Here is a 21,294-nt window from a genome sequence, read left to right as displayed (position 1 = left end):
ATCAAACTGCAGAGATCACATTGTGTCATCCATTCTAGCTGGAGTTCTGGAATTCAGCTGGGCTGAATCTCCATGAGAGAGTGCAAAGACCATCTTTAACTTCATGAACATCTTTAAATATCAGCATAAAAAGAAATACATGACCAAATCCAAATAAAATCTCACTTAATTTACTACAAAGCAGTGTTTAATGACACAGTTTATTTTGATAACTGATTTTGCACTAACTATGCAATTATACAGTTATTGTCTGAAACACACTTTGCATCAATGAGGATATTAAATCAGAATTCATAAAAAATGGTAAATACTGTCTCAAAAAAGGCAGTTATGACTGCTATTACACAGACAAGAATAAAAGAGGTAAAAAAGTAATATGGAATTGTATGAAGGGCAAGTGACAATACAAAAATGCTAAATATTACTTGCCCCATCGAGCAAGTACAATTTTGACTTTACTACAATAATCAGAAGCTCCTCAGGTCTATTAATACATTGGTGATATTTGGGGCAAGTACTTATCTCTTGCGGCCAAGTACAAATGTGAAAACTGATGATTTTACTTGCCTGATGAGCAAGTGAAGGAAAGAATTAAAGTAGGGCACTAGAATACTGGAAATGCCTTATACTTTAATAGCGAGCCTAAATTTTCGCAAATCAGAACTTCCCGACGATTTTGCGTGTGGTTAAATTCGCGATCACGGAGTCCTGTACCGAATGGAGAAATGTATATGTGTACGTCACATTCATAGCTTGATTAGAGTCAATATTTTCGCATGTGTTTAATTTCGCGAATAGCACCCGACTCGTGAAATTCGCGAAAATAAAAACCTTGCGAAATATTTGGTGTATACAGTATCCATCTATGAGGCCTTCTGCTTGGCAGTCTCCTGCACAGAGCCTACTCTCAGGAGCCAGAAAAGAAGAGAAAGAGCAAAGATAACCTGGACGATGAAGTAGGCCTCCACTGGTTCCACCTTGTTGTGGATGGCCAGCGACGTCACCGCAAATACGCCGGCACAGCGGGCCATCTCAGCTAACACGTTCCACCACGGCCTAGACAAAGGGTATACAAAAACTCATCTATGAGAGGAACATGTTTCCTTTTACACCACCTGGTGTAATAATTCAATTATTTTGTAGTTGGGGATCACATACTGACAAAAAAAAAATGAAATCATTCACATATTTTTCATTTGATTTTTATTATACAGTGGAAACTCGATATAACGAGATGGTCGGGACCGAGTCATTTTCCTCGTTATAGCCGATATCTCGTTATATCAGTAGGCATAAAAGAAGGCATAAAATAATGACATTAATTTGCACATGTGGGACTACCCATATTTCAATCAATACTGAAAACTTGATACAGTTGTATTGTGTGCGAGGGAATTACTCACCTTTATGGGTAAGAAGATGTTTTTGCCAAGGAAATCCAATATCAAGAATGTGTTTCTTATTAATTGTAGATGTTTGAATTTGTAAATTTATATAGCTTGCGATTGTATCAAGATCGTCTGTGGATTAGTATGTGCATGGTTATCGTATGGGTGTGTGTTGTGTGGAAAGCTTGAATATGGTCTGCACAATGCTGTGTGCGTATGTGACACATTCTGTATGTACATTATGACTGCGTTTGTGTGAAGACGGGGAATTCCCCAAGTAGAAGGCCAATCACAGCATCAGATTGCCTCACACCTGCTAAACGTCATGATGATGTCATGTATACATATGGCCGTCCCACCATATTTTCTGCATGTATCAGTGTGCGTGCACACACACACTTCACACGTACAACATGCAGTGCTAGCTGGAGTCCATTGAAGAAAATGATTATGTGTGTACAAGACAGTTTTTGGCGCATCAAGCTTTACAATCTCGGAAGATGATAGCACCAGCGAAGTAAAGCTTTACCAAAGGCATTTTGCTTTACCTCGCTATAGCAGGTTTGATTTACTATGTTTTTCTTTGTTTGGAAGTCACAAAATTTATCTCGTTATAGCAGTTATTTCGTTATAGCCGATCTCGCTATAAGAGTAGCATTTTACATAGACTTGTGTGGAAGGAAATTTGGGACCGAGAAAATTTCCTCGTTATAACCGATATCTCGTTATAGCAGTGTTCGTTATACCGAGTTTCCCCTGTATGTAAGTATCAAATATAAAGAGGTATTTTCAATTATTGAAATTCTCATCATGATGTCAATGCATGTAAAGTGAGAAGTTCCCTAGTGGTCACCCAGGAACTAGTGATTAGCTTTTGTGATCTGGAGCCTGATCCAGGATTTTGCTTAAAAGTTGCATACCTGGTTACCTGGTACACAGTTGTTAGGCATTAGTTGTCCTATGGAATTGGTGGTTGCACTCTCCAACTGTCTTAAATTCTAGTACAAATTTCTATAGTGTTCACATTGTCTATTCCAACATAAGTACTACGAAGAGAACACACATGCAATGTAGATTTACCTGAGGTCACAGAGCATCCCAATACAGGTGAAGGTGAATATGTTGTAGGTCATTCCCAGGATCGCATGGAGCTGTGACAGCCCCTTTAATTCACAATTAATAAAGAGAGGGAGAGATAAAAAAATGATTTGTAAGTGGATAGGTTGGTACAGACTACATGAATCTATGAATCTATTATACAACGTTCATTGTATAGCTAAACAAATAACCCAATCTCTGAATCACAGTGTGTGGATATAGGCTGCAATCTCTATTATTTGCCGCTGTGGACAGGTGGGATATTCTCCTATTTTTCCCTCTCAATATCCTAATTTGTTATGGGGGTACCCTTGCTGCAGTGAACATGTAGCTTTCAGATGCTGTTCTCTCCGCATCTGGTCAGGCTAGACTACACATTTCCCATCGCGTCCCACTTCGGACCACCCTCAAGTTGTCTATTACGTGCTGTCACGTTTTGTTGCAATTACCCCGTTTTACTACGGCCTAATAGGTTTCTCTTCAGCTCCGTGACTGCCGTGGAAATTTTTATCGACAGTTTTGAACCTCTGACAAGGCATCCATGGCAATCACTGCCTGTCATGTTTGCCCATCCTATCCCCCATGTTGTCTCATGTCCATCCCATTTTGTCCATGGCAGCTTGAAACGTAACTGCCATCCATGGCTGCCGGAAAAATGGTGTAAACATAGTATAAAATCTTAAACTGCCAGATAATTAAGAAAAACAGACGAGTGTGGCTACTGACCTTATAGGCAGACAAGTAAAGATTCACAAGGAGTAGATTGATGAGAAAGTGCACAGAAATGTAGGCCTTGAGCCAGCGTGGTATTGGCGTCCGATATTTGTTTAGCTCAGGCCCACATACCTGTCGTGAAAGACGAATCAAATGATACTGTTATATTCCCTTTAGTGACTCATTCTTACAACTGAATAGTCAAAATCAATACTTTGTCACAATCACAATATCATACTAAAATGCATCGATATCAGAAAAAAACTAGAAATGTCGCTACAGCGACTGGTTATACCCCCGCCAAACAACATTTCATAAGCTTTGGTCAAAACAACATTTCATAAGCTTTGGTCAAAAAACTGAGGAAGTAGTTAAATCCGCAAGATCTTTCCTTGATCTTCTGCCATTAATATGCCGTTACCATGGCAACGTACTTTCGGGTACTGTCAAAAAATGCGTCTTGCACATCTACAACCAAAGGCACACATCTGTACCAAGTTTCATGGAAATTGGGCAAAAACTGAGGAAGTAGTTTGCCACACAAAATTTTCCATCATTTTGGCTCATAATATGTGAGCTGTTACCATGGCAACATACTTTTTGTCACTGTCAAGAAATGTGTCATGCTGACCTATATCCTAAGACAAACATTCAATATGAATTCCATGAGAATTGGAAGAACACTGATGAAGCAGTTTTGCCATGAAGCATTTTGCCCTATATTTTACCAATAACATGCCGTTACCATGGCAACGCACTTTTTGCCACTGCGGAAATATGTGTCTTGCACATTAACATATTCAGATGAAAATCTGTACCTAATTTCATAAAAATTGATCAAAAACTGTGGGAGGAGTTCGCAACGCAAGATTTGTACCCATTTTTGCCCATAATATGCCGTTACCATGGCAACGTACTTTTGGGTACTGTCAAAAAATACGTCTTGCATATCTACAACCCAAGGCACACATCTGTGCCAAGTTTTATGGGAATCGGTTGAAAACTGAGGAAGTAGTTCGCGACGCAAGATTTGCAACGGACCGACCGCCCGACCGCCCGACCGTCCGCTGATTCCTATATACCCCCTTCAAACTTCGTTTGGCGGGGGTATAAATAAACTCAACTTCAAAACAGTAACATAAGAACTCAAAATCAATGTACAGTAGCTGTTGAAAATGTACAAACAAAACAAAACAATGTTTCATTTTCCACTACTTTGTGCAATTTGGAGACCCTCTTCTACAAACCTATCATGATAAAATATTCATGAGTTGCTGTTCTTATCATGATAGATCATTTTCAAATCAATTCACATCAATGACAATTATTAAATCTGGAATACAAGAATTTAAACTTAAACATACAATGGCCCATTCTGTTACAGAGCAGTTTTTGACACAATCACAAAAAGTTTCCTATTCCGTTTTACAGACATTGTACTGAAATTGCCCCAGTCTGATAACAAGCAGGTACAAAAGACTTCAGAATAAAAAAAAAATCACATAACAAATACATATTATATACCTCACTGATGTGAGCAAATTTGTTTACCAATGAAAAAGAAATCACACACGATCAGATCAGTACCACATTACTCAATAAATCCAACACTGTTGAAGATGTTTAAGAGAATACTGGCTTTAGCAGGGCATGTCTTCCTATGCTTTCTGGTTTAATAATCATCAAACAACGTGATACAACTTGCATACCACTTTGTCTGTTATGGAGAAGTCAGCTTACGACTCAAGCTCATTAATTCTTGCGTTGAGTTGTTTTTATTGCAACTGATTGATAAATTGCCCTTCATCAAGGTAAATAAGCACTTATTATTAAGTGCTTTTGTAACAGCCTTGACATAAAATCAGGAGCATACACACTCACCCATGATTTTTTTAATATCATGGCTACTACACTTGTACTGAAACACAGGATAATCAGTGCTTATCTACATCTCGAAGGGCAATTTGTCAATCAGTTGAAAATACTCTACAGAGCTTGTCTTACATCTGGAATGTCTTCAATAAGTCCAGTCCTGGGTTTTCCTGGGGCCCAACCCGGTCCGTTGATGATGACACAGATCTTGTTCCAAATGCCCGGCATCGACCAGAATGTGGTCCACATGTACTTGAGATGGCAGAGCTACAAACAAGCACAAAACATACCAAACATTAATTTTGTTCTGTCTTAAATTCAAAAAGATCGCAGGAATGCATTAAAAAGGATAAGCACAGAGATAGATCTGCTCGTAGCATGCCTGCCTACAATCAAGCCCTCCAAGGTCTGAGACCCAGTGGGACCACATGACAAATGTGCAATGTGATCCTGCCATCCCCTCTTGATCTTATACAACACATATAACAAGATGAAGAAACAGGCTATATAGTACATCTGTGTAAATTTTCAATAATAAAATTACATGACAACTGTCACATAGTTCACAAGGAAGAGTAGAAATTACGCGGTGCGTAACATATGTCCCCGCCGGAAGTAGCATTTAGTGGCAAAATGTACAATATAGGTAAAAAATCAAGGTCAAAGGTCAAAGAAGTCAAAGGTCAAAATTCTGTGTAGAAGTTTTGAAGCCCTCACCTAGTGCCATCACATAAAGCAAACGGAATCGAAATCGGGTTAGAAATGGCGAAGGAGTAGCATTTTGTAGCCAATGTACAATATAGGTCAAAAATCAAGGTCAAAGGTCAAAGAAGTCAAAGGTCAAAATTCTGTGTAGAAGTTTTGAAGCCCTCACCTAGTGCCATCACATAAAGCAAACGGAATCGAAATCGGGTTAGAAATGGCGAAGGAGTAACATTTTGTAGCCAATGTACAATATAGGTCAAAAATCAAGGTCAAAGGTCAAAGAAGTCAAAGGTCAAAATTCTGTGTAGAAGTTTTGAAGCCCTCACCTAGTGCCATCACATAAAGCAAACGGAATCGAAATCGGGTTAGAAATGGCGAAGGAGTAGCATTTTGAAGCAAAATGTACAATATAGGTCAAAAATCAAGGTCAAAGGTCAAAGAAGTCAAAGGTCAAAATTCTGAGTAGAAGTTTTGAAGCCCTCACCTAGTGCCATCACATAAAGCAAACGGAATCGAAATCGGGTTAGAAATGGCGAAGGAGTAGCATTTTGAAGCAAAATGTACAATATAGGTCAAAGGTCAAGGTCAAAGGTCACAACTGAAATTCTGTGTAGAAGTTTCAAAGCTCCCATGTAGTGCTATCATATAAAGCAAACAGAATCAAAATTGGCTCATAAATGACAGAGAAGTAGCAAATTGAACATTTTTATCACACACGGACGCACAGACGGACGGACGGACACACGGACACACACACGTACGGAGCCCGTTTCATAGTCCCCTGCTCGAACTCGTTCGGTGGGGACAACAAGTACTGCAATTACAAGAATATTCATGAGTACGGGATCTGTTACGTACATGCAAAAAAAAAATATACCTGGACTTCAAACGGATGGTAAGTTGTTATAGGATGAGTTAGACCATAGGCTACGGGATCACTCTCAGCCTCAAATGTTCCTGCATAACATGAGCAACAGAGAGACACAGAAACAGTCTGAATAGTCTGACACATCAGACTTAGTACATATAAGACTGCCGAAGTCATCTAACATATTCAGTAGACTCTTGTTACGATGAAGTCCTTGGAATTAAGTTTTCTTTCGTTGTATCGAAAATTTTGTTATAATCAAACAAGTAAACGATAGAAAATACAAAGCTGATAATGTTGGGGCCTGAATTTTTACTTGGCTGTAGCCGGAATTCCGTTATAACAATGTTCGTTATGACCGGGAGTGCACTGTACCTACTTTTACAGGTAATAAACATGATCCACAGCACTTTGAGTGGAAAAGAATGCTAATACACAAGACACATTTATCATAGGGCAAAACATGTGATATATATATCTGTTCTATATCAAGAAAGTAATTAACATTTCAGTGGTCTTTCATGCATGCAGCCACGTAATCATTAAAGTACTGTGCAGAATCATGGAAAACTGACCCTCCCCCCCCCCCCCCCCCAAAAAAAAAGAATTCAATGTTTGCATTGACAGCATACTTGAATAATTTATATAAAAAAATGTTCAGAAATCTATCATATCTATACCTTTAACATTTGCATGGTGTATACAATCAGTCTAGTACTTGTAAAAATGTCAATATGACATCAGTTACACATTCCACTGTTATCTACTGACAGATTTAAAATAGCAGAAATGTTAGAGATCTTAAACGTTTCCAGTTCTAATCAAGTTTCTGGAGTTGCTCACCGAACATTCTATCCCATATGATGAGGGTCCCGGCATAATTCTTGTCAATACAGTAGCGATTCCGACCTGAACGTTGCAGACAGAATAAGGAAACACCTCTATGTAAGAAGCTTGTGAATGACTTTTCAACCAAAATTGTATTTATTTGCAAAGCTTATTTGGATCTACAGGCATTCAAGCTTTCAACTTTCTACAGCTAGCAAAATATTACTGTAAAACCAGAAATGTTTGCACTTATTCTAACTTTGTGAGAGCTGAAATTCGTGAAATCAAAATGCATATGGAAGTTCTCGTGTACATTATATGAATTGAATGCTAGTAGCAATTCACAACAATTTCATGCTGCAAAAAAGGCAGTCAGCTCCAATTGGCAAAAATTTTATGCCACACAAATATCTTGTTTTATAGAAATGCAAATTTCTTTAATCGTGACAAAAGTTCTACTCTTTAATAGGTTGTCAACCAACGGTCCTGTTTTAGCAACATTTTGTCCCACTTAACAGACAAATTACAATGCCTCCAAAATTTTGCTGTAACATGATGCCATTAAAATGGCGGTCCTATCCATTGGATTCACAAATTAAATGGTGGCTAAATATCATTCATCACTAGCAAACTGATAATCAAAGAGTTAGGATCTTGAAAGAGAAAGCTGATTAATGATAGTGTCCTCACCATGATGGACACGATGATGACTAGGTGTGTTGAGGATGTACTCCAGTGGTCCAAGATCTCTGATAAGCTACACCAGAATGGAAAGAAAAGAAGTTGCAAAGATAGCATCACAATTAAAAAGGCAGACGACACATCTAAGACCACTGCTGGAATGAATAACGTAGCACTTCAATACACGAAAAAGCTGGGTGCTGATTTGAACATGTCTATAGAGTAAACTGATGGAGAGCAGTTCATGTTTCAAAGAGAAATTTAAAGGTGATATTTACACACAAATCCATGAATATTATAAGTGATCAATTCCTATTAAAGTGAGCACCCTATTGAATGGATAGACACTTTGAACTAAAAGAAAATTTTTACAAATTGATTAAACATGAGAATAAGAACATGCGGTTAGAGACATTATACATTGTAGCTGGTAAAAACAAGAAAAAAAAACTCTTATAATGTGAGCATTGTATGCAATAACAATGATATTGGGCATTACTCAAATAACTATTTTCCCCCATGATTCATTTCATCCTTCCCTGATTTATGTACCGTACTTCCTGTTCATGTGATATAAAAATACCTTCTGTTTTATATACGAACTGAATGTTGGTTTGAAACTCTATCTGCTAAATTATTTCCACAGATCAAGTCCTTTTTTATGCCTAGTGCTTATCTATACATATTACTGATCAATCAAACTCAAAGAACATTACCAGAGGTTGTGATTAACAGCCAGAATATAAGGGAAATTTTACCTTTCCATCTTATAAGGCTACAGAAATAACCTAACAGTGTTGCACACACACAAACACACACACATACACACACACACACATGGAAAGACAAATATGATTGGCAATTTCTCTCATATCTGTATGAGATTTAGTAGATCATCAGAATGGTTGTGAGGGCTACTACTTCTAAAATACTTTTATGTTTACAATTGAAAAGCAAAAGCAAGGATAAAGAGTGGGACATGTAAGGTACCTCTGTGTGGATCCAGAACTGGTAAATGGTGTTGAACTGTGAGTGAACCAGCATCGATGAGGGTGGGGCAAAGAATGCTAGCGGTATGTAGAAGGCCTGTTGACAAGGCAACATGAGGAAACAAATTCTAAAATTCCTCAATGATTCATCAATCGCAGAAGGGGACAGCATAGTATTAGTAGTGCTACTTGACTCTCCAACTAGAACCTACAGTACGTCTATCAAAAAATAAAGATCCAACTTGTCCATGGAAGAAGATTATATAACCCCATCATGGAGGGCAAAGCATCTCTTCCAAATGTCCAATTTTTTCACATCATGAATATCCTTTTGATCCATCATGCCATAAGTGTTCTATTCAACTTCAAATTCAATGCCATGAATTAAAGAATACATTCCACTGGCTCACAAAATGTCAGTACTGAGATATAGTTTTGTGCAATACTGGAGAGGAAGAAAAAGGTAAATGAATACTAGTATTTGTAACCTGCACGAGCAGGCAGTGTGGGTAAGTGTCCAATATGCTGAACAAGTACATGGCACTACATTTTATATTTGACTAAAATGTGAGAATGGCTGGCCTGAGCTGGTGGAAAGTAAATATGTAATTATATAAACATATTATATATGTAATCACATAAATAGGTAATTATACAAACATATGAAGGGGTCGGTGCAATATAGTGCTAACCCACACAATGATCATTTTGAGATAATCGCTGTTAGTGTTAAATGTTTGGAAAGTCCATACATTGTACATTAATAAAACATGAATGCATGCATTTTTTACCATCTTATTGGTTGAATTCAAATATGATATTTTCACGGAGGTTAGAGCGAAGGGTAAGGATCATGACCCCTTCATATGTATAAATGCAAATCATAGGTAAATATATTCTAAGTGGCAAATCCTTTCACACAAAGTAATTCTGCTCAAATGGGTGTCCATGTTATGTAAATCCTTGAGACTGAGAGAAAAGTAATACGGTGACACCAAAACATTATGCTCCTGGCATTCTTTGTGGGCCGTGGCGTAAGTATGTTTGTGATTGAAAGAAAGTAATATTAGTTGATATGTGTGGATGGTCGGGAATAAACAATTGTGCCACTAAAACTCTTAATGAATGGTGACTTGTGACCCTAAATTTTACTACCAAAGGTGCCAATAATCCAAGGTCACCAAAATAAGAGAAATCTTTTTAATAGCTGAAAGGCTTACAGAGAATGCAGGCAGATGATAAACTACTTAATATTTTGCTGTATTACCATTGTAATCATGGACACAAATACAGATGTATCTTCATTAAGGTGTGATTTCACAAAGCACGCGAACGATTTGCGAAGGACGCGAATGGCAAAATCCAGCATTCGTATTTTAGTCTGCAAAAGATCGCCAAACGAACGTGAGGGTTCGGAAGCGTCGTCAATTGTTCGCGAATGTCGTTTTAACTTTGGCGAGAATTTCAAGAAAGTTTGACATTTTTTGCGAACCTTTTCCGCACACTTGGTTGTGATTTGCTCTTGAATTGTTCTCCAAAGTGTCTTTAAAGCCTCGTCATATGCGCAAGACCTTCGCAAGACATGCGCGATGTTCGCAAAATGTTCGTGAAACCCCAATCAGACTTTGAATCTTTGGAGAATGTCTCGCGTATGTTACACGAAATCTGCGAAGATTTTCCGATCATTTTACGACGTAATCGCAAACTGTTCGTGTACCTTTTGAGACACTCTCGCGAACGTTTAGCGCACGTTTGGGGGATGTATGACCTATACGTTTTCTACAAATAAAAATCGTAGCATACATTTAAACATGAAACAATTATTAACCACTATAGCAAAAAAAATAATAAATAAAGACTAGCAAAGAGAAAGAAGTGTTTGATATACAAAAAAAATCGCAGAATACACTTAAGATTAATTCAAAGTATGTAAAATTTCACTTGAACTTTAGAGATTATGTGTTGGAGGAACTGCAAAAAAAAAATCAAATGCTTTACTAGTGGAGATAGGTCCGAAGGAAAAAAAAAATGTAGGAAAGCACACGATAGAGAAATAGAGAAAAAGACAGGAGAAATGGAGGAAAGAAAAAAAGATCAACTCAAGACAGCTTCCACCTCTCCTTGGGTACATTTTCTCCCATGATTATTGGAAATGTTTCGTTGTTCGCATTTCCGTCGCACGTTCTTCATGTAAGTAACATGCTGTACTTTAGCAATGATACACACGACATTCGCACATACGTCGTGGAAACTTCGCACAAATTGCGCAAGAGTAGTTTTCGACTTCATTGTCGCAACACATTCCGAGAAAAACTTTTCCGAATGTTGGATTTTGTCTTTCGCATCCTTCGCAAATTGTTTGTGTGCTCCGTGAAATCACACCTTGATTCATGGAATGTTTGTGAAATGCTGCCAGAGATATAATATTGCCATATGAACATCTTATTTTAAGGTGTGGTAGAAATGAAAGAAATAAGGGTTATCTACCAATGCTAATCATCTGAGGGGATGATATCCTTCAAGAAACAAGAGTATATCCCACAGTTGCTTGCAAGGGCATTTAGGGGAAAAAAGATAATCCTAAAACTTCAGCAGAATTTGTTGATTCTATGCAAGAGTTTGAAGTCATGCAGCAGCACAGTTGACAAATATTTTTTTTTGCACTTGACTGGAATTAGGTGACATATCTGGCTGCCAATTTATTTTTTCATTTTTATTTTATTTTACTTTATTTTATTATTATTATTATTTTATTCTTATTTATTTATTTATTATTATTATTTTTTTTTTTTTTGGGGGGGGGAGGGGGTGATTTTACACAGGACGTTATGCCCTTGGCTATGGATTACAAAATTAATCCATTCATTCTTGGTAAGCTGCTGCCAAAATATGGTGCTGGGCTTTCTGTTGTAACTTTAAAAATTTCTGGATTCTTTCTGGAAATTTCTTCTTTACCCAGTTGAAGCATCGCTGGAACAAGGACTGCCTGAGGGCTGTGGTGAGGTTGTACTCTTCTGAACTGTGGTGCACCTGGTGGGCCGCCCACATTAAGTTAACCTCTGTGTATGTATGGCAGAAGATGGAAAGATTGTCATGGCGACAAGGATGGTGGAGTGAGGAGGGGCGGGGATGAGAGAGGAGACGTGGCACCACTCTCATCGCAGATGGATGCCCCCTGTCTGCCGAAGGATCGCTGATGACCAGTGATCAGACTTAAACTCTTAGTGAATGATGAAAAAAAACAACAACCTTTGTGCCATATTAGTCATGGAATGACAGGGACAGAAACTGTTTGCAAATTCACTGACTGTTGGGACCTTCAATCCAACACATATCACAAATCCAATGTATGAAATGTCATCTAGAGTAAAGTACCTGTGCTGCCCATGTGTATTGAACCAATGTACCAAATTTAGTTATGGACACAATGGTCTGTATACATACAATTTTATTACAAGATTACATTTCAAACATGACACTATATATGATAGGATCATAAAGGAATATGAAGGGTTGGGAATGAAAGATCGGGGCAGTCGATGGGAAAACGTCACACTGACAGGGCAGAGAGAGAATAGATATAAGTTTAGTCACAAGATGAGAGCTGGGAGGGTACATTGGTAGCGAATGCCGAACGATGTTTTACCCACGAAAAGCGTTGGAGAATTGACTGCCTGAGGGCGACGCTCAGATTGAATTCTTCAGAGCTGTGGTGGACTTGGTGTGCCGCCCACAAGATGTTTACTTCTGCAAATTATACGAGTGAGTTTATCTCAATCCCGATTTCTTCAAGATAGGCACTAAATTGACAACAAAAGTGACCTCCTGGAAGAAGAGCTCTACAACTGTTGTCTAAAATATGATTTCATACTTAACAAGTAGGAAGTAGGAAGCATTAACCAGATTTTTTTTTTTCAAACATGAAGCTTGCAGACAAATGTTTTTTCTAAAAATAATGAATACCATCCAGCCCTTTGCATTGATCACCTGCATCTAAGCACTGCATTGCCAATTTAAGGGCATGTCATTAGTGGAGTACTGTAGAAATCAGTTTACAGCTGCTTTTTGGTTGTAAAACATCGTTCTGGCATCACATGTTACATAGTGAAATGGAACCTCACCAATATGTCTGAGTTAAAGTCATAATATAGATGTATAATTTTCTCTCTTTTCTTTCAATATTGAGGGAACCCTGAATCCTGATTTACCCAAGAAAAACATCTCTGGAATATGGACTGTCTGAGGGCTGTGGTCAAGTTGTATTCCTCGGAGCTATGATGGACTTGGTGGGCTCCCCACATGATGTTAACTTCTGCAAGCATGAGGACATCAGAACTCGCTTGAAATATGAGCAGTACTTGCAGTATAATGCTCACAGCCATGCCCAAAATCACTGATCACAGCAAATTGGCAATGTAGAAAATGTCAAATAATATTGCAAAGGGTTGACGCTAGTGTAAAAGTGGAAATTTTCGCAGTGTTTAAATTTTTGTGCAACCAGAAACTAGCGCGACACTAAAAGCATGCAAAATTTTTTGCTTGCCATATGTTCCAGTAATTGATATCTTGATTACAGGGAATTAAAATCACCTGAAATACATCTTACTCGGCTGAGCCCCTAAAACAAGTACTCCAACGAAAATATCCACTTTTATAATATGCTACAAATAATTAATGCCTATTAAACAGTATAAATATATAGTAAAAGTTGTTCACGCAAAACTTACATTGGTTGGCAAATTTTAGCCACAAATGAGTTCATTTTCAAGCTACTATATCTTCATTGTTGACAGAATTAATGTAACTTATTTGAATTTTCTATGCAAACAATCCATTCCCTTGATATGCTACTAGGATATTTGGTAATATTGTTTTCTATGCCTTCTGAAAGAGCTCCGTCAAGTGCTCTTATGATATCCTACAGTAAACTAATGCTTTTGAGTTTCATTTTTGTTCCAATTGTAGTTAAGTTTCCATCTACAGGGGGACACATAATTATGGCATTCATAAAAGTTGCTAAAATTTGTAACTTTTGAATGGATTGTTCAATTTCCAACAATTTTCACCAAGTGTTATGCTCACTTGTTCCATTCTCTGAATCAATACATATTTGAGGAAACTTCCCCTTAAAGGAATCACATAAGTATCCCAAATGTAGCACAATGTTATCATCAACATTCACAGATGAGAAACTCCTGGACCCTGATAGAATAACTATACTGACCATGTGACATGCGGTGGAACCAGTAGTAGCCCAAGTCAATGCCAAGGAAGCATATGAGCCAAGTCCAGGGGCTATCCCACGGTAAGTCGTAGAGGCGGAAGTTTTCATAGACGTAGATGTAGCCTCCAAGCTCCAGTGTCTTTGTAAAAATTCTAGAGGAATGAAGGAGAACCAATAGTGTCACTTTAACCTGTTGAGGACGAGTCCCAAGTATACTTGGGCAGGTGTCTATGGGATATCCATGTTGCAGCAAAATCAGTCCATCCTCAATGGGTTAATGTTGACTTTTACATCCTGTCAAGTGATTACAATATCACTGACTCAACATGCTGAGTGGATAATTTGAAGAGAATGGGAGATTAAAAGAATGCCTTGCAATCTCTGCAGCAACTAGCAGGGGGAAGAGATTATGTGGTTATAATATGATCAATTGTATGTTCATCAGTGTGTTCATATCCCTAGTCAGTGGGGGTGCAGATGTACACCAGCTCCACTTCTGAGGGGCCAAATGGAAGGGGTTATTCCTTTCTTCTCTTGGGGGTTGGGTCAGTATTGGTCAATGCATAATGGATTTTACACCCTGGCATGCGCCTTAAATTGATAATGATATCAATCATGATGATGATCTTGACTACCAGGAACACCACCATCACCATCACCAACAATATACAAGAACAAAAAAATAATAAGACTAATAACAACCACAACAGTAGTAGTAGTAGTACACTGTAGTAGTAGTAGTAGTAGTAGTAGTAGTAGTAGTAGTAGTAGTAGTAGTAGTAGTAGTAGTAGTAGTAGTAGTAGTAGTAGTAGTACCAGTAGTGGTGGTGGTGGTGGTGGTGGTAGTAATAGTAGTGGTGGTGGTAGTGATGGTGGCAGTGGTGGTGGTGGTAGTAGTAGTAGTAGTAGTAGTACTTGTAGTAGTAGTAGTAGTGGTAGTAGTAGTAGAATTAAAAGTAGTAGTAGGAGTAGCAGTAGCAGTAGCAGTAAGAGTAGCAATAATAAAGAAGTGGTACAGTAGAGGCAGCAATACTAAAAATGAGGATAATAACAATAATAACCTACACCACCCCATCCTCATGATAGTCACAATTGGTTGAACAGTGCATGAAGAATCCAAGTTTGTGGATACGCACCCTGTCACCAAGAGAAACATGCCAGATGTCATGGAGGTAATGCTGTCAGCAAACCTGTCATCCTTCCCACGATCCTTCAGACACAGGATGATTTCTTCCAGGATAACAGAAATCACAAAAAATGGACTGGCCTGCAGAATGAAAAGCAACAAACAAACATGTATGGAAGTCAGATAAACGATGTGTATCAATCATTCCACAGTGAAGCGCTGTTCTTGGAAGGCCATGGGATAATCTCATTCTTCATTTTTCACCTTTATGTATTTCTCCATGACAATGGACACATACACACACATAATGTACACACAGTTCTATCTATCTATCTATCTATCTATCTATCTATCTATCTATCTATCTATCTATCTATCTACATGTATCTATCTACCTTCCTCCCTACATCCCTATCTTTAAAATCCACAATGTGTGCACTTACAAAACTGTATAGGTTGTCTGGGGATGTGAGAGAGGGGTAGTGCTGGGTGGGTGGGGGGGGGGGGGGAAGGGAAGGGGGGAGGGGCTTGTTGAATCCTTCAGAAAACTTCATCATTATTTGGTCTCTACCTGACAGTCAGCTCTTACTGCATGGCTACTCCCCTTAGCTATTTGTGTGCAACAGTGGCCATACCTTAGTAAACAATCAGTATGGCTTTGGCAGGCTGGCTAAATCAGGTGAGGGTACACTTTAGGCAGGGCTGCACACTAACCCATTTTTTCTGCCGGTCCAACCTGTCTCTGTCGGACCGGTAAATACTCCGTTTTACCATTTTTTACCGGTCCGAACAGAAAATTTACCGGTCAACAACGACAACCTAAAAAAACATTAAATGACTTGCAAACTTATTTTCTTGTTTTTTATGGATGTACCCCCCCCCATGTACATTTTACAGATTAATATTTTGTTTGTAAAACTTGCATTGTTTATTGCACAAGAAATTTTTAAAAAAATAGGAAAAAATAAGAATGTTTGTTTGTGAATTACAGTGTAAAATGATAATGAACAAAATCAGATTGTATCAAATGCGTTTGTGACTTTTTCTAAACATTGGCGCACGAACTTGCTGCGTAACCTGCTCTTGGTGGTCAGTTGGATTGTGACGATTTAATGAATTAGTTTAGCTGTGATATTTTCTGATGCACGCGCAACAAGGGGTTCTTTATCTCCCGATAATCTTTACGCATTTGTGCATGCGGTCTTGAAAGGTACACGACATGCAGGGCCGAATTCGCAATCCTTTTTGCGCCCATTTCCACCTCAAATATTAACGGGATTGTGACGATTTCATAAATTACTTCGGCTGTAATATTTTCTGATGCACGCGCCAAAAGGGGTTGAAAATTTGTCCTTTATTTTTTTCCCGATAAACTATTCGAATTTTGTAAGTGCGTTCTTATAAAATGCACCACATGGCAGAATTCATGATACTTTTTGCGCCTATTTCTACCTCAAATATCAGCGGGATTGTGACGATTCATAAATTACTTCAGCTGTAATCTTTTATGATGCACGTGCCAAAAGGGGTTGAAAATGTGTCCTTTATTTTTTCCCGATAAACTCTTCGAATTTTGTAAGTGCGTTCTTAAAAGATGTTCCACACAGCCGAATTCATGATACTTTTAGCGCCTATTTCTATCTTAAATATCAGCGGAATTGTGGCGATTTCATGAATTACTTCGGATGAAACTTTTTGTGATGCAGGCACCGGCTAGAATGGTTGAAAATGCGTTCTTTATTTTTCTCCCCATAATCTCTTCGCATTCCGTACATGCGTTCTTTAAAGGTATACGACACGGCCGAATTCACGATCCTTTTTGCGCCTATTTCTACCTCAAATATCAGCAGGATTGCGATGATTTTATGAATTACTTCGGCTATAATCTTTTATGACACACGCGCCAAAAGGGGTTGAAAATGTGTCCTTTATTTTTCCCCGATAAACTCTTCGCATTCGTAAATGCGTTCTTAAAAGATATACGACACGGCCAAAAATCATGATTCTTTTTGCGCCTATTGTTTCCTCAAACTTCAACGAGATTGCAATGATTTCATGAATTATCATTCGGCTGTAATCTTTATGATGCACGGGCCAAAAGGGTTTGAAAATGTGTCCTGTATTTTTCACCCAATAATCACTTCGCATTGCTTACATGCCTACATGTCACGGCCGAATTCACGATCCTTTTAGCACCTATTTCTACATCAAATATCAGCCGAATTGTGGCGATTTCATGAATTACTTCGGATGTAATCTTTTGTGATGCACGCACTGGCTAGAATGGTTGAAAATGCGTTCTTTATTTTTCTCCCCATAATCTCTTCGCATTCCGTACATGCGTTCTTGAAAGGTATATACCGGTATACGACACCGCCGAATTCACGATCCTTTTTGCGCCTATTTCTACCTCAAATATCAGCGGGATTGCGATGATTTCATGTATGACTTCGGATGTAATCTTTTATGATACACGCGCCAAAAGGGGTTGAAAATGTGTCCTTTATTTTTCCCCGATAAACTCTTCGCATTCGTAAATGCGTTCTTAAAAGATATACGACACGGCCAAAAAATCATGATTCTTTCGCGCCTATCGTTTCCTCAAACTTCAACGGGATTGTGATGATTTCATGAATTATTATTCGGCTGTAATCTTTGTGATGCAGGGGCCAAAAGGGGTTAAAAATGTGTCCTGTATTTTTCACCCAATAATCACTTCGCATTGCGTACATGCCTATACGTCACGGCCGAATTCACGATCCTTTTAGCGCCTATTTCTATCAAATATCAGCGGGATTGCGATATGTCATTAATTATTTCGGCTGTAATCTTTTGTGATACATGCACCAGAAGGGTTGAAAATGCTTTCTTTATTTTTCTGTCGATAATTTCTTCGCATTTGTGCATGCGTTTTCAAAGTGCACATGCAGGGCCGAATTCGAGATTCTTTTTGCGCCTATTATTGTTAACTCAAATTCCAACGGGATTGCAAAATTTTCATGAATTACTATTCGGCTGTAATCTATATGATGCAAGCGCCAAAACCTAATCTTTTCCCATTTCGTACATGCGTTCTTAAAAGATATACGACACGGCCGAATTCACGATCCTTTTTGCGCCTTTTTCTACCTGAAATATCAGCGGGATTGTGGCGATTTCATAGCGTATAACTTCGGATGTAATCTTTTGTAATGCACGCACCAGAAGGGTAAAAATGTTTTTATTTTCTCCCGATAATCTCGTCGCATTTGTGCATGCGTTTTTGATAACCAACACGGCATACCCAGGACTGAATTCAATATCCTTTTTGTGCCTATTATTTCCTCAAATTTCAACGGGATTGCGTTGATTTTATGAATTGTTATTCGGCTGTTATCTTTTATGATGCACTCACTCAATGTGTCCTTTATTTGTTTTTGTTTTTTCTCCTCTATAATCTCTTCGCATTTCGTGAGTAAGCTTTTGAAAAATACGACGCGGCCGGTCGAATTCATGATCCTTTTTGGGACGATTTCTACCTCAAATATGTAAGCGGGACTGCGATGATTTCATGATTTTTTTCTCCCTAGTATTTTCTCTTCACATTTTGTGCATGCGTTCTTAAAAAGTACACGGAAGGGCCGATTTCGTGATCCTTTTTGCGCCTATCTTCATTATGAGACCATTCTGAACGAATGAAAATATTCATTTGTGAAATGACTGTAAAATGAAAATAAATGCAATCAGATCCATTTACTGTATCACTGAATATCGAATGTCTTTTTACTTTTTCTAGAAATCGACACAAGCAAATTATAGTTATAACATAACTGCCACGCTGCTGCGAAGCCGGGATCGGATCAATCTTGCGTTAAAAAAATCATGAGTAAAATGACCCAGAAATGCGTGCGCTTCTATCAATGTTTCTTGTCTGGCATGACCGCCGATCGCAAGCAAACGAAAAGCAGTCTAAATACACTGTACATGCTTTGCATGTATTGCATTGCATGGCAGTGCGTGAGCAGCGCCAAATGCGCAAACGAGCGCGAATAACTGGTCGACTGCTAGTGCTCAAAACTAATATGTTTACTGTACAAATTGCACCGGTAGACATAAACGAAAACTTGCGTAAAACTTGTTGAACAGTGCGATATCTTGCATTCTGTTTCTCCCTGGTCGGGGCTGCTCTTTTTCTTTCTACTGACCCCACCAATACTTTTTTTTTTAATGGTCATGTCGGACCGGTAACTTGTGGATTTCCTGAAAAGTTACCGGTCCAACAGTGACTTTTACCGGTCTTTGACCGTCGGACCGGCGCCAGTGTGCAGCCCTGCTTTAGGTCTGATACCCTCTACGAGATTGAACATGTCTACCCTATGTTTGTTTGAAGGTGTCATAACATAGATCTATGTAACCCAAGATTAGAATCAAATGAACTTTTAGGAAATGGTTTCCACACATTAGTATCAATTCCTCCTACAGATTACGTTCAGTCATGTGATAATAACTGTCAAGAATGTAAACATGGCTTGCATTCAAGTTCTGACTTTATCACCACAACCACCTACAAATCACACTCATCAGTTGATTTGAAACGTTGCATCACAAGTCATAACAAGATAGTTCAAGAAAAGAGATTCTTTCCATATGAGGCTCATTAGATAGTGGATCTTTTAGAAGGACATCACAGCACTAATAAATCTACTGCAGCCAGCTTTTGACTATTGAAAACAGCTGCTGTAACACTCTAATACTCTAACTGGCAAGCAGAGTGACGCTCAAGGGGCAAAGGTCAGTTGTTTAATTACATACAGAGATAACAGGAATGTCTTAATATATCACTGATAAGAGAACTCTTATGATACCCACAGTGGGTTGACTTCAAAATGCTTTGACCCTGTGAAAAGTTTGAGGAACTAGTAGAGCTGCAGAAGAAAACTGCTTGTCAAATAATGGTGACCTCAAAGGGAGACGCTTAGGTGTAAACTCCCATTTGTTTCTTTTTATTTCTGTAACAAGTTACTATGGAAGTATTCCACACAATATTGACCATTCAGCAGAAGTTGGTTGTCTTAAGGACTATTCATGCAGTGCTTGGCAAACCATTGTGCTCTCATTAGCTCCTACATGTAGTCATGTAATTTAAGAGGTTGTCTTGAGTTTCGTAAGTCTAATACATTCAACAGCACTTGTTAATTAAATGGACAATTTGGCATTTCAACAGGAAACAGACCTATGCATTATAGAACATAGCTGTAACATGATTTGTGGGCCATTTTTGTGTGTGAGATACCAATAAGATGCCACAGTAGTTGATGTTATGACATTTAAAGCCTCCTATCTTATTTTTTTTTCTGTTAGCCTTCTTTTTTTTTCCACCAAGGAGTTGTTGCCTTTTCATTTATACAACATTTTTGGGAGGTAACTTCCTTAATCATGAAAAATAAACAACAACAAACAAATTCACATATAATTTCCACATACCAGGCACAGCGTATGAAGAAGGCTTCGAATTAGATGTTATGTCTCACATTCTGGACAGTTTTCGGGGGGAGGGGGGCGGTGTATTTCTATGCTTCCTGATATACAGTCACATGCAGACAGAAGAGCTAGAGAAAATTTACTTTTAACAGAGATGACAATTCATTTGAAGTCTCCCATACAGTATGATAACCAGAAAAGAAACAAGATCAGTTATATTTCACCTCCACAATGTAAGGGGGCACTTCTTCCAGAGTTTGAAAAGAAGTCTCGTTGGGTGTCACAGCATAGAACAGCCGCCGTGTACCCGTCAATGCGTCCACTTTGAAGATTTGATCCAT

The 21,294-nt window shown here is 38.4% G+C and overlaps 1 protein-coding gene across 1 annotated transcript; it reads right to left on the bottom strand.

Moving 5' to 3' along the window:
• Positions 1 to 647: 647 nt before the first annotated feature.
• On the bottom strand, positions 648 to 21,294 carry LOC139744778 (alkylglycerol monooxygenase-like). Its single transcript, XM_071655196.1, has 12 exons — positions 21,178 to 21,294; positions 15,504 to 15,634; positions 14,368 to 14,519; positions 13,352 to 13,455; positions 9,145 to 9,240; positions 8,164 to 8,230; positions 7,489 to 7,554; positions 6,655 to 6,734; positions 5,205 to 5,339; positions 3,213 to 3,332; positions 2,469 to 2,551; positions 648 to 1,056 (listed from the first exon to the last, which is right to left on the bottom strand). Exons 1-12 carry the CDS (start codon positions 21,292 to 21,294, stop codon positions 864 to 866), a joined length of 1,344 nt encoding a protein of 447 aa, XP_071511297.1. The 3' UTR covers positions 648 to 863.

Source organism: Diadema antillarum, unplaced genomic scaffold, assembly GCF_040938485.1.
Source record: "Diadema antillarum isolate AM-2024a unplaced genomic scaffold, OU_Dant_1.0 seq00001210_RagTag, whole genome shotgun sequence".
NCBI lineage: Eukaryota > Metazoa > Echinodermata > Echinoidea > Diadematoida > Diadematidae > Diadema > Diadema antillarum.
This window is presented reverse-complemented; position numbering and strand designations above follow the sequence as displayed.